Raw genomic sequence first — 14,901 nt, forward strand, 5'->3', positions numbered from 1 at the left:
CAAGTAATGCAGTCTTCATGAAATGGGGATTTTTGAATGGATCCTCCACAAGCCTTTAGTCTGGTTTTGTATTGCGTGATTTTAAAACTCTGTTTATTGGCGTTACTGCCAAGCATTTATTTGATGGGGACCTCAATGCGAATCTCTCAAAGCCCTCTCTTTGGCATGTACTTGTTCTGTATTATATAAACCTCCAGTTCTTTGTTGCTTTTTTTTTTACAACAGCGGAATTTCGTATGTCAAAGTTTATCTGTTATTGTTACTTTTGCAGTTCTACATTTCTTAGGGGATTTTTGCTCTTCTTCTTTGTAATTATGCTGGTAAATGACTAGTTTCTTATCTTTTTCGTTAGTCATTTACGTTTTTACTTTTTTTCATGATGAGCTGAATGGTCACTAGTATTTTTTTTTTTTTTCCCTTCCGTGCCAGTGTTTTGTTAGGTTCTGACCTCCCCACTTCCCCTCTTCATTTGTTGAGGAATATGAAGGAAAATGGATCTCTGGTTGGTGGATGTATGTGTGCTTGTGCCATTTGTGCTCGTGTTGGTTTTGACCTGAAGATAGGAACGTTCCTTTGGGATTATTGTTTCGAAGCTGGTCCTGACCACTTTTTATGTATTGGTTATCTTTTATCTTTTAATTATTATAGTCACTGGACGGCGGTCATGCTGGGGCATCACCTTAAAGGATTTTAGTCGAACAAATCGACCCCAATACTTATTCAGATATTCTTAGACGGAGTCGCATCTAAGAATATCTGAAGAAGGAAATATCATCGGACTATGGATAACTAAATTAAAACAGATATATAGTCCATTTTTTTATATTATAGTGCATTGTTGTATCATTCAAAACTTTTTATTCATTATATATATATATATATATATATTATATATATATATATATATACGACAGTGGACTTCTGTCAGTTTCTGTCTACCAAATCCACTCACAAGTTTGTGATCGGCTCGAAGCTATAGTAGAAGACAGCCAAGGTACTACGTTGCTACGCAGTAGGACTGAACCCAGAACCATGTGGTTGGAAAGCAAGTTTCTTACCACACATCCATACCTGCTCCCGCCAGTGTTTGTGATTAGGTCTTTACAAAATGTGTAGAAATAAACAAACACACCAACACTAGTTTACTGCGATTCCATAGTTTACTCTTTAAACCACTAACACATAACTGTAGGGGAAATTCACTCATGGATCCTCAGTTCCAGACTGTAGCCATGCTGGAGCACCGCCTTTAGTCGAGCTAATCAACCCCAGGACTCATTCTTTGTAAGCCTAGTATTTATTCTTTCGGTCTCATAGAACCGCTAAGTTACGGGAACGTAAACATACCAACATCGGTTGTCAAGCGATGTTGGGGGGACAAACACAGATACACAAACATATACAGATACGTACATATATATATACAACGGGCTTCTTTCAGTTTCTGTCTACCAAATCCACTCACAAGGCTTTGGTCGGCCCGAGGCTGTAGTAGAAGACACTTGCCCAAGGTGCCACGCAGTGGGTGTGAACCCGGAACGATGTGGTTGGTAAGCAAACTACTTACCACACAGCCAACACCAAGAAGAAATAATTTAACTTACTCCCAGTATTCTTCAACAGATGACTTCAGTACCAGAGATGAAGATACATTAACATCCAACGTTGTGTTTAGCATCGTATCTAACGTAGAATTATCTCGAGAATTTTTCATCAAATAAATTGAGTCATAGCAAAGATGTGTATTCCAGGTGTTATTACAAGTACTCCAGGCAAGTGTGGGGTGCATGGAAGTGTACAGGTAGTACAGTACCCAGGCTATGATCACATTGTAGTAGATACCAATAAGGGCATTTATTATAACCATTGCAGTGCCAACACCTACAAAAGAACAAAAACACCAGTCAACAACAGCCGATTAAGGAACATTTATGTTGTTCAGACAGAGATAAGCCATTAAATCACCTTCAGATCACAAGCTGCCATTTTAATAAAAATGGACACATTAGTAAATGTATGTCAAGATGCACTATACCTGAAAATAATGGAATATTAACAGCCTGGTTAATTATAACTGACCTAATCCTAATCAACCACAAGCAATTGCAATAAACGTGAGATTTTAAAAAGGTCAAGCGATCTGCTGGGCATTGCAGTCAAGTCTCCTTTAAAATGCACACTAATGTCTAAAAAAAGGATACATTATATATTCCGTCGCCTTAAAAAGTGTAATTTGTGTGTCTTTGATTATATATCTACTCGATTAGGTTGGTCCTTGGTCTAAATAACAACGATAACAACAGTAACAGCAATATAATAAAATGAAGATTTACCTTTAAAAAGGGGGCACATAACCCATACTTTTCCTGGCCCTAAATTTGCAAATTGGGCAACAGCATTTTCAAGCAGTAATGTCGGGATGGCAGCAAATATCATAAATATAAAAAACGGAATGAGGAACGCTCCTGTTTAGAGAAAATAACGAGACGCGATTAGATCTGAACGATTGTGAAATAAGAAAAGAGAGGGATAATGAATACATGTAGGATATGAGAGAAATATTGTGAACAAAGGATATAAGATAAGGGAGTAGAATATAGTGAGGGGGAAATATAAAGTGAATAAGGTGAACAAAGTGACTAAACGATAAAGATTGATTGAAGCATAATAGAAAATAATATAGTGAGTGATCGAGACACAAAGATATGATGTGAAACAGAGAGAATAAGAGAAAGCCAAATGCATATTTGAAAAAAATTTAGGATACGGTGTGTGTTTCTTGCAAAGATACTGTACGATCAATCATTAAGGTGAATGCTGGCCGTTTCCACATATACCTGTGCAGTTCCTCCCAATGCACTTTTGGTCAATCAACAACCTAATATTTTTTTAATACACCTAGTTATTCCATTAACCATATCTATTATCCAACATTTTTGTGCATCACGTGTTATCACAACCTAAGAAACACAAAGAACAACATCGTATTCACCTTCTATACATCTCCGTCTCTTCCTTCTAATCTCAACTGGGTTTTGGAACAGTGTATTTGCAGATTTGACTGGTGAGGGACTTTACTTCGGATTATCTGGAGTACAAGAATGATCACAAGATTTTGTTAGCCTGATGCATCTTTATCAACAGAAATATTCTTTTCTACTCTAGGCACAAGGCCCGAAATTTGGGGGGAGAGAGCCAGTCATTAGATATATATATATATATAGATATATATATATAGATATATATATAGATATATATATACATTATATATATATATATATACATATATATATATATATTATATACATATATATATATATATATATAATATATATATATATGTATGTATATATATATATACATATATAATATATATATATATATTATATATATATATATATATATATATGTATATATATATAATATATATATATATATATATATATATATATATATAGATATATATATATATATATATATATATGTATATATATATATATATATATATATATGTATATATATATATATATAATATATATATATATTATATATATATATATATAATATATATATATATATATATATATATATAATATATATATATATATATATATACGGTAAAGGATCAAGTTCTGATGGTTGTAAATTTAATGACGTCACTTTTCTCCGTTAGGCTGGCCGTCTTAAACATGTCTCTTCGGCTTCATCGATGTTTTGGTCAAATATTTTTGTCCAGAATTCTAGGTGCTTGACTTCCTGATGACGTTATTTGTTTGTTGAACATTTTTAATCCTTGTTGAGCAGTAGAGAGTCAGAACTCTGGTTGATTGATTTTTCTGCTTATGTCGTTTGGTTCTTTTCAAAGGACTTTACAACTTGCTTTTGCTTGATTGTCGTCCAGCGATCCGGTTGGTTGATTTCTTTAAGAAGCTTCAAGCTCGGTCGGCTTAATGTTTAATTGCTTTTTCTTGAGGGTTCGATTTTGACCAGAAAACTATCTGGAGGGACGTCAACAACTGGTGTTTGAGATATAAGGTATCATTGTACAATTGTTTAGCAGGAGCATGTTACTTAAACTTTTCGTTTATATTTTCTGTCTCTGGTCGTTTTTCGTAAATAAATTGAGTTTTCTCTTTCTGGTGGGTTATTATAGGGTATTCAGTTGTATATATTTTTTAGTAAACATATTTTCTTCATTTATAGGGAATTAGGCTAAAGTGTTTCCGGTACATTGATAGAGTGTTCGTGAAAGATGCTGGTTTTTCAGTCAGATCTTGTTAAATAACCCCTCCCATTTTCCTTTAAAACTTGGCACTGCTGGATAAGGGTAGTGATCTTTGTCATTATTTTGGATTGGTTGTAATTGTTAATTTTTTTAATAACAGGTATTGATTTGAAGGAGAGCTCGAGTAGTGTTTATGTATTGTTCTGAGTCTGTGTTGACTACAGCACTGCCTTTGTCAACTTCTTTAATAACTATATTGTGAACATCCTTGTATTTATTTTAAATTTCGGATATGGTAGCAAATTATTTTTAGTTTTAAGAATGAAAGTACCACAAATAAAGCAAAGATTGTCTGAATTATTTATGCATTTAAGGCATAATGTCGTAAAATATCTCAAAAGAGATATTTTACAACAACAAAATGATACAATGGTCACCTCTTGATTTAAATGCGAATGATGCAATAACTTGCATTACACTCTCCTTATGTGGCAGAAACATCAATAGTCTTGTATTATGTCATTTTACTTTTTTATTGGTGCGATGTTTCTGTTGTTTGTTGATGCAGTACTTGTAGTAGATGATGCAGTCAATTCTCTTTATTGTACCATAATCTTATTGAAGAAATGCAAAAGAGTATAAATCTGAAACTAAAAGACTTTTGCTAATCTTGATAAGTGGATGTAACTTACGTAACCAGTGACCCAAATTTAATAAATATCAATTGATTTCCTCTCATTTAAAAAAATGTCGCATTTTGCTGAATCAATATTTAGACAAAATCTAAAGAATTTCTATGCGGTCACTCAACTTATTGAAAAGCCCGGCACGTCTCCCTCAAATAACATCTTACTGCCTTAAAAGAGGAATATGCATCGAGCAATAATGGTCATGGATGCACACTCCACAAAAAAATGGCAGGCTTTCACGACTGAAAGACCTTTGCTCATAGGTCAGCTGAAACCGGGCTTACAAGGGAATAAACTTGAGATCAAGTGATTTGACAGCTTTTAAGCAAGACCACATGTAACTTATGAAACTGGGATAAATGAAAACGTGTTACTTACCACCACCATTAATGTAACAGAGATATGGAAAACGCCAAATATTTGATAGACCAACCACTAAGCCGACAATCGAGAAGAAAAATTCCGACCATTTACCCCAGGTTTCTCTTTCTGGTTTGGTTTTCTTCATGATGGTATCTGTAAATATACCTTGTTAATATTAGCAAATCAGAGTAAAATTCTGTATGTTAGATTACCAATTAATACTTCACCTTCCTTCCATTTACAGGTTAATGGACGTCTGTACTAGGATGAATGACACAAGATATATATTGGCGTCTCTAAGTACACGGGTAACAATAAATAATTGTAAACACGTGATATATCTGATTGAATTTACTCCAGTACAAAACTGAAATGTGTTCTGCACAGGATTTGAGCTAAAAATGTAAAGGACTGAAATGTAGAATCATACAATTTATTAGTATTGTTATCTAATATTTAGGAAGGGCTTATCTATACGGTACGGTTTCCTTGTTTATGGGTATAGATATATACTGACAATTAATGTATTCTAAGTTAAACATTTCTAACAAGAATATTTATAATAGACTCGGAATGATTTGTGTGTGTCATGAACGTTTTCATCCAGCTTATGGTAAAGAAAGTGCAAGCCATTATCTATATAATAATCTGTTAAGGCGGCGAGCTGGCAGAAACGTTAGCGCGCCGGACGAAATGCTTAGCGGTATTTCGTCTGCCGTTACGTTCTGAGTTCAAATTCCACCGAGGTCGACTTTGCCTTTCATCCTTTCGGGGTCGATAAATAAAGTACCAGTTACGCACTGCGGTCGCTGTAATCGACTTAATCCCTTTGTCTGTCCTTGTTTGTCCCCTCTATGTTTAGCAACGTTCGGAAGAAAAAGTAATGAAAGCCAAAGGAAATTAAAAGGATACCACGAAGAAAAATGATATAGTTAACTTTGCAGCCGCAGCCACAGTGGCAAAAGAGGACTTAAAAATTGACCAACATGAGTTGGCTAAATACAACGGACTACTGCAAAAGGAGGGACATGATTTAAAATTGGTCCCTTCAACAAACAAGGATTGTCATTAAGGAAAGATAACAGAGTTTTTGGAAATATGAGGACAGTTATTGACACGAGTTTCTGGGTCAACAGATGTTATCCGTACAACTGTCCAACCTTATCTAAAATAGCCAAGAGACTTAGATTCATATGTCCTAGGTAAATAATAGCATAATTTAACAAAAATGAACTAAAAAAATAAGTCAGAGTAGCCAGTGGTATGTAATTGAATAACGTAAACAAACATAGGTATATCACATACCATAGAAAAAGTAAAGGCCTCCTTCAGTTATGAATGACCATGGGATTGCATCTAGAAAGTTTCCCTCTAAAGCACAAGTCTAGGCAACATCGTTTATGGAAAACCAGCAGTCGCCCATGCATACTAGGTTCCTCTCTCCACTCTAACGATATTATGCAAGGGAAAGGCAAAGGCTTATACAGCTTGGTACCAGTGCCGTCGCAACTCATTTCTACAGCTGAATGAACTGGAGCAACGTAAAATAAAGCGTCTTGCTCAAGATCATAACGCATATCCCAGTCCGGAAATCGAACTCACTGTCTCATGGTTGTGATCCCGACGCTCTAACCACTGAGTCGTGCGCCTTCGTATATAGCATGAATTATTGATTCATCAAAATTATCTCTGTCTTGAAAGGATATGTCCTAATTACCAATTGAGAAGGAGATAATGGAGAGGAGATATTCTCAAAAAACATGTCTTTAGTGTGTGGAAATAACGGTTATGGCATTTCGTCAGCAATAGTAACAACATTAGCTTCAGCTTGGAAAATTATGCCAAGATAACGTTGAAATGTAAAAAATGTATTAGCATTAACACCATGCTAGATAACTAAACTGAGATAGGAAAATTTGAGCAAATGCACGAGTGGCTGTGTGGTAAGTAGCATGTTTACCAACCACATCGTTCCGGGTTCAGTCCAACTGCGTGGCACCTTGGGCAAGTGTCTTCTACTATAGCCTCGGGCCGACCAAAGCCTTGTGAGTGGATTTGGTAGACGGAAACTGAAAGAAGCCCGTCGTATATATGTATATATATATATATATATATATATATATATATATATTATATATATATATGCGTGTGTGTGTTTGTGTGTCTGTGTTTGTCCCCCTAGCATGCTTGACAACCGATGCTGGTGTGTTTATGTCCCCGTTACTTAGCGGTTCGGCAAAAGAGACCGATAGAATAAGTACTGGGCTTACAAAATAATAAGTCCCGGGGTCGAGTTGCTCGATTAAAGGCGGTGCTCCAGCATGGCCGCAGTCAAATGACTAAAACAAGTAAAAGAGTAAAAGAGAGATACCTGCACATAAGAACCTAAATACTAGACAGAGTAGATAGAATTCACACAAATTAGAGAAACGATTGGGGAAAAATATTATAAATGTATTAGATTAATATTTTAAACAGAGTTATATGTAAATAATCAATTAATACGCTTGGACAGTTTAGGTGTCCCAGAAATAAGTTCCGGTTTCAAATTTTGGTACAAGACCAGTAGTTTCGGAGAGTGGGGGTAAGTCGATTTCATTGACCCCAGTGCTCAACTGGTACTTATTTTATCGACGCCAGAAGGATGAACGGTAAAGTCGACCTCGGCGGAATTTGAACTTAGAGCGTTAAGACTGATGAAATGCCGCTAAGCATTCTTCCAGGTGGCCACCTTAGTTTCAGTTATAATATTCCCAATTGGGGAAATTAAACGAACTGGCAAGACAAGACAGGAAAGGAAAGAAAGTAATGTTGGAAGCAAGGATACGATACACCGCTTATAATCTGACATAGGAAGATTATATATAATATGGATAAATGAAGGAAGAGCTCTTCTGCAACTAGAAAATTATTATGAAATATTCACTGTAAGACTACGAAAATATCTAATACAGCAGGATTTATCCTAGCGGTGCAAAATTAGAGTCTCCTCACCCGGAACTATCAAGCTAATGCCACATAGAATGAGGTAGACACAAAGTGTAGACTCTGCAACGAGCATGTCCCTTAGTGGCAGACGATACGTGCATCGCTGATCGAGTGAAGAAGTGGGGGGGGGCATCATAGCCATGTGTTGAGAGGGATTCTTTGGGGTTTGAATAATTCAGCTTTGGAAACATAGGTGTTTCGTTCAACATCCTTAAACACCCTTATTCAGGAACCTTTTGAGCGGGATGGGTTACTCGACCAGAAGAAAATTCTAACTGGGCCCACCTGCAAGGGCATGTGCTGTTTATCTTGATATGAGATCACTATGTCGCGCAGATATGGTTGTGATGCATGTGCCTAGTGTACCCTTATCAGACGGGTAGCCATGATGGGTATACTGGGCTTCGTATATTTTACCCCAGTGTCACTTTGATGGCATGCACTGCTCTTTCACTCAATAATAATGATGATGATGATGATGATGATATGATGATGATGATGATGATGACGATGATGATGATAATAATAATCCTTTCTACTATAGGCACAAGGCCTGGATTTTTGTGGGGAAGGGGACAACCGATCACTTCGACCCCAGTATTTGACTGGTACTCAATTTATCGACCGCAAAAGGATGAAAGGCAACGTCTACCTCGGCAGAATTTGAACTCAGAATGTAAAAACGGAAGAAATGCCACTAAACATTTTGTCAGAAGTGGTAACAAGGTCAAGATTCCGCCATTGAATGATGTGACTGGATTTGGTAGACGGAAAATGGTATCAAATTTTGCCACAAGGGCAGCAATTTTGGGGCAGAAGATGAGTTGATTACATCGACCTAAATGTTCAACTGGTACTTAAACATAGGGGTCGAATAATGATTACAAATTTTACCGCAAAGCCAGTAAGTTGGGTGGGGTGGAAGTAAGTCAATTAATTCTACCCCAGTACTCAACTGGTACTTGTTTTATCGACCCTGAGAAGATGAAAGGCGAAGTTGACCTCCGCAGAATTTGAACTCAGAACATAAAGTAGGACGAAATGCCGTTAAGCATTTTGCCTGACGCGGCAACGATTCTGAGAGCTCGTCGCCTTAATTTTTATTTGACTATTAAAAGACAATATCACTAGAAATGAAAAGAGTAAAACCCCAGCTGTGTCGTTTTCCTTAGTAGAAAAAAACAACGTAATCATAAAGCGCAGGAGTGGCTGCGTGGTAAGTAGCTTCTTTACCAACCACATGGTTCCGGGTTCAGTCCCACTGCGTGGCACCTTGGGCAAGTTTCTTCTACTATAGCCTCGGGACGGCCAAAGCCTTGTGAGTGGATTTGGTAGACGGAAACTGAAAGAAGCCCGTCGTATATATATATATATATATATGTGTGTGTGCGTGTGTGTATGTGTGTGTATGTATGTGTTTATATGTGTTTGTTCCCCTACTATCACTTAACAACCGATGCTGGTGTGTTTATGCCCCCGCAACTTAGCGGTTCGGCAAAAGAGGCCGATAGAATAAGTACTAGGCTTACAAAGAATAAGTCCTGGGTCGATTTGTTCCACTAAAGGCGGTGCACCAGCATGGCCGCAGTGTAATGACTGAAACAAGTAAAAGAGTAAAAGAATATAAATCTGTCTAAGCAACTGGAGTGATGTAAATGAGATAAAAACCTATACTCTCTCTCTCTTTTACTCTTTTACTTGTTTCAGACATTTGACTGTGGCCATGCTGGAGCACCGCCTTTAATCGAGAAACTCGACCCCAGGACTTATTCTTTGTAAGCCCAGCACTTATTCTATCGGTCTCTTTTGCCGAACCGCTAAGTAACGGGGACGCAAACACACCAGCATCGGTTGTCAAGCAATGCTAGGGGGACAAACACAGACACACAAACATACACTCACATACATATATATATATACATATATACGACAGGCTTCTTTCAGTTTCCGTCTACCAAATTCACTCACAAGGTTTTGGTCGGCCCGAGGCTATAGTAGAAGACACTTGCCCAAGGTGCCACGCAGTGGGACTGAACCCAGAACCATGTGGTTGGTAGGCAAGCTACTTACCACACAGCCACTCCTGCGCCTATGTTAGATAAAAATTTTGAGTATTTGACTAGGTTTACTTACGCACCATTCAGTCTAGTTGAGTTCGAGCTTATTTGGAAAGTATTTTAAAACCTATCGATATGAATGTTCCCATCTTATTGAAGCGAAATCTGGATTTACTAATCGAGAGCAGTACAAATTAATTATTTATCCTAAACGATTCTAAATGTTTCATATCTTTCGACATAGTTCGCTAAATCTGGATTTTATCAAAGTGCTAATGGGATACGTGCCCAGAATTCAAATCCTCATTTTTATACGTTGTACACACACACGCGCGTGCGCGCGCACACACACACACACACACACACACACACGCACGTGTGCATGTGTATTTGTATAATATATATACACTGGATTCAGAAAAACATCCTTTCGTCCACAGGCAAGGATGTATGGACCCCAAGAAGCCCCGATCTCTGAAAGTTGTCTTTTATATTTACTACGGATTACTTGAAGCTAACTTTCTTCCTATACCTCGACCCCTGGATCTTGTGTGTGTGTGTGTGTGTGTGTGTGGTGTGTGTGTGTGTGTAATACACATTAAGTACAGGACATCATTAACGAGTGAAAATACGTAAACACTCGAGAGAAAAGTACAGGACAGTGTACCAAGAGTAGATAAGTCACTCATCAGTTGTCGAACTGCTTATTACACCCTATTTCATGCTTTTCTTGCTTGTGTGTATATATATATATATATAATATATATATATATATATATATATATATATACATACAAGGTGTCCTAAAATTGAGGTAACCGAAGTTTCGGGATTTAATAACTACTAATATATGTGATATGATATGAAAATTATACATCACTATAAAAGCTTAGTGTGTCTTCTTTTTGCTTCAGACTAAATAAATTCAGATTTATAAATTTAATAATGACTATAGACAGAAATACAAGCATAACCCTCTTCAGTGGAGGCGAAAGTAATACAGCTATAGCAAAACAAGTTTAATATAAACCGAACAACAGTTAAGACATTTCAAGCGACTGGTTCCACCGTTGACTGATCTGGATGTGGTCGAAAAAGAAGTGTGCGGATTCTTCAGCTTATCAAAAGTACCAGAGAAAAGATACGGCGAAATCGCCGTCGATCTGTCCAAAAACTGGCTGCCACAGCAAAAATAAGCCGAACATCGATATACTGAGTACTGGAGGATCTCAGGACCCACCCCAACAAGATAATCCGCTGTCATGAGCTCACGCAAGTTTATAAGGGCCTGAGACTGGAGAGAAGTCGTCTTATCCTGCGTCAAATTGCTGTAGGCATGCTGCTCAACTTGGTGTTCACTGACGAAAAGAAATTTGATATCGACCAATCAGTAAACCACCGGAATGACCAACTTTGGAGTGTATCTGGCTTCGTCGTGGGTAGAATTGTAAATCGACGTTAAAACCTACAGTCACTTACGGTTTGAGCAGTTGTGACAGCCACTGGAAGATCTCACCTCGTTTTTGTACCCTCGGGTGTTAAAAGTAACATCCAGCGATACATTAGCCACATTCTGGAAGCTGAACTGTTTCCATGGACGAATGAGCACTTTGGAGCCTCCAAATTGACTCGGTACTATCCCGCAGCTCCAAACATGCCTAACACAGGATTCGGAAATACATCTGTCGTCCATAGGCAAGGATGTATTACCCTCAAGAAACCCCGATCTCAATATATATATATAGGCGCAGGAGTGGCTGTGTGGTAAGTAGCTTGCTAGCCAACCACATCGTTCCGGGTTCAGTCCCATTGCGTGGCATCTTGGGCAAGTGTCTTCTGCTATAGCCCCGGGCCGACCAATGCCTTGTGAGTGGATTTGGTAGACGGAAACTGAAAGAAGCCCGTCGTATATATGTATATATATATATATATGTATGTGTGTGTGTTTGTGTGTCTGTGTTTGTTCCCCTAACATTGCTTGACAACCGATGCTGGTGTGTTTACGTCCCCGTCACTTAGCGGTTCGGCAAAAAGAGACCGATAGAATAAGTACTGAGCTTACAAAAAGAATAAGTCCCGGGGTCGAGTTGCTCGACTAAAGGCGGTGCTCCAGCATGGCCGCAGTCAAATGACTGAAACAAGTAAAAGAATAAAAGAGTAAAGAGTATATATATATATATATATATATATATATATATATATATATATTATATATATATAGGAACGGCTACTTTCAGTTACCGCCTATCATATCCACTCCCAAGTCTTTCGTTAACCCAAGGCTATAGTAGAAGGTACTTTTCAAAGGAGCCTCACAGTGGGACTGAACCCAGAACTATGTGGTTGGGAAGCAAATCCTTTACTACACAGCCATGCCTATATGCAAGTCTGTGTGTGGGTTTATTGAAAGAGAGAGAAATAGGTGTGTATGTATGAATGTATATAGGTATATGCATGCACATATAAGCATTCATGCATGCACATATAAGCATTCATGCATGCACATATAAGCATTCATGCATGAATTTTAAATACCATCCTAATACAAACTATGGAGTAAGTTGATTCAAATTTAGAAATTCCGAGAATACTGGCTTGCATATAACCATGCTTGCAGAATATACATGCTAGGAGGTAAACATATATTGCGTATGTGCGTATGTATATATATATATATATAATTTTGTCAGTGAACAGGTCACGGTTTGAAAATAACATAAATATTTTTACACAAGTTAAATTTAAATGCTGTAGTGAATCTAACGGTTTTTGTGTGTTTTTTAATGGCTTATTAACACCTCCTTTCCACGCTGCAATTATATATATATATACATATATATTATATATATATATATATAATATATATATATATATATATATATATATATATATATATATATATATATGATATTGTGTGTGTGTGGTGTGTGTGTGTGTGTGTGGTGTGTATATATGTTAGTTAGTTAGTTAGTTATTTGGCTCAAAAGCAAATAGCAAGGCCATGTAGGGGGACATGGAGTTAAGTACAGGGTGGTGTTCATGTAAGGAGTTCAGGCCACTTGAGGTCCAAGGAGGCTTTGAACAAAGCGGTCGTCGGCATCTTCACCATCTCGTCTGGCAGCTTGTTCCACGGATCCGCAACCCGGACGGAGAAAGCTCCTCTCCTTCGATTGAGATGAAATCGTCGCAGGTAGAGCTTTTCGGAATGACCCTGCAGCCGACGCTCTGGAGCAGGAGTGAAGAACAGCTTTTTCGAGAGGTTACACTTTCCGCTTATGATGTTGTGGGCGAGAATGAGATCACCACGGCGGCGGCGTTTTTCAAGAGAATAAAGGTCGAGCGTCCTCAGCCTTTCTTCGTAGGACAAATTTTTGAGACCATGAACCATGCGGGTAGCCAGCTTCTGGACTCTTTCGAGATGCTGTATGTCTTTGAGGAGATAAGGAGAAGAGGCTTGAATCCCATACTCCAATATGGGTCTCACCAGCGTGACATAGAGTGGTAGGAATATGGCTGCTGTGAGCATTCCGAATGACCGTCGAATCAAGAACAGAATTCCGCGTGCTTTGTTGGCAGCATGACGCACTGGGCCGAAGGCGAAAAGGAGGAATCCACCAAGATACCCAGGTCCTTTACCTGATCGGTCCTCTCCAGCAGCAGACGACCCGCTCGAAATCAAGTTGAGTTGCAGGAGTAGAGCCGACAGGCAGATGACAGCACTTTGACACGTTCAGACATATATATATATATATATGGTAGTTTATTTATGATGTGTTTCAGAATCAGTTCTGCTGATGATCATAAGACGTAAGTTGAATGTGAAATCACGGTGATACAGAACTAAATTCTTTTTTAAATGTCTTGCTTTGAAAACTGCATTTAGGTATGATTAGTATAATTTTGGTAGTAACGACTTTGTCCCTCTTAGTGTGAGGCATTTATGTGTAATAATGCCCTCTATACAATATATATATAATAATTTGTTCAAAAGAAAAATTATTTCGAATTCTTTTCTTTTATGAGGTTTTCACGCTAACTACCCGATAATTTCTTGTTAAGATCCCTTATTAAGAGATTATCCTTATTGTTAAACTTATATATATATATATATATATATATATATATACTTACTTGGAAAAGGATGCGTGGCATTCGATCATATAATAATATCAATAATATATAAATACATGCATATATACATACATATATGTACATACTTAATTATATATGTATATATACATGCATATATGGGTACAGGACATAAAAAAAAACGTTGAATACGATGAGAAACGAAAACATAACAACAAAAACATAGAAACGAACTTTTGGAGGGAACAACGAAAAAGCAAGCAGAGAAACGAGGCATGCAACATAAAGAATATTCCCCTTCATCAGTTGTCCCTGTTTCATCTACTCCGCGTTACGAAGGCAAGGACAATACGCGACTTCGTTGCAACAGTCCTTCCCACAAATCAAGTTAAATACAATTTTTGCAGAGGGTGAAAGTGGTAACAAGAACAGGACAGTGAGAACAAAACAGTTAAAACAGACGATAGAAAAATTATTATGAACGCTAGGA

The 14,901-nt window shown here is 37.5% G+C and overlaps 1 protein-coding gene across 1 annotated transcript in view; it reads right to left on the reverse strand.

Moving 5' to 3' along the window:
- The window catches only part of LOC115213201 (sodium- and chloride-dependent glycine transporter 2-like), a 44,356-nt gene that overhangs the window by 19,287 nt on the left and 10,168 nt on the right, over window positions 1-14,901 (reverse strand). Inside the window, exons 3-5 of the mRNA XM_036503812.1 lie at window positions 5,293-5,430; window positions 2,334-2,465; window positions 1,605-1,881 (exon numbers count right to left, since the gene is read on the reverse strand). Of these exons, the coding sequence (XP_036359705.1) occupies window positions 1,605-1,881; window positions 2,334-2,465; window positions 5,293-5,422 (539 nt within the window). The 5' untranslated portion in view covers window positions 5,423-5,430. The remainder of the gene's footprint in view (window positions 1-1,604; window positions 1,882-2,333; window positions 2,466-5,292; window positions 5,431-14,901) is intronic.

Source organism: Octopus sinensis, linkage group LG6 (assembly GCF_006345805.1).
Source record: "Octopus sinensis linkage group LG6, ASM634580v1, whole genome shotgun sequence".
Classification (NCBI taxonomy): Eukaryota; Metazoa; Mollusca; class Cephalopoda; order Octopoda; family Octopodidae; genus Octopus; species Octopus sinensis.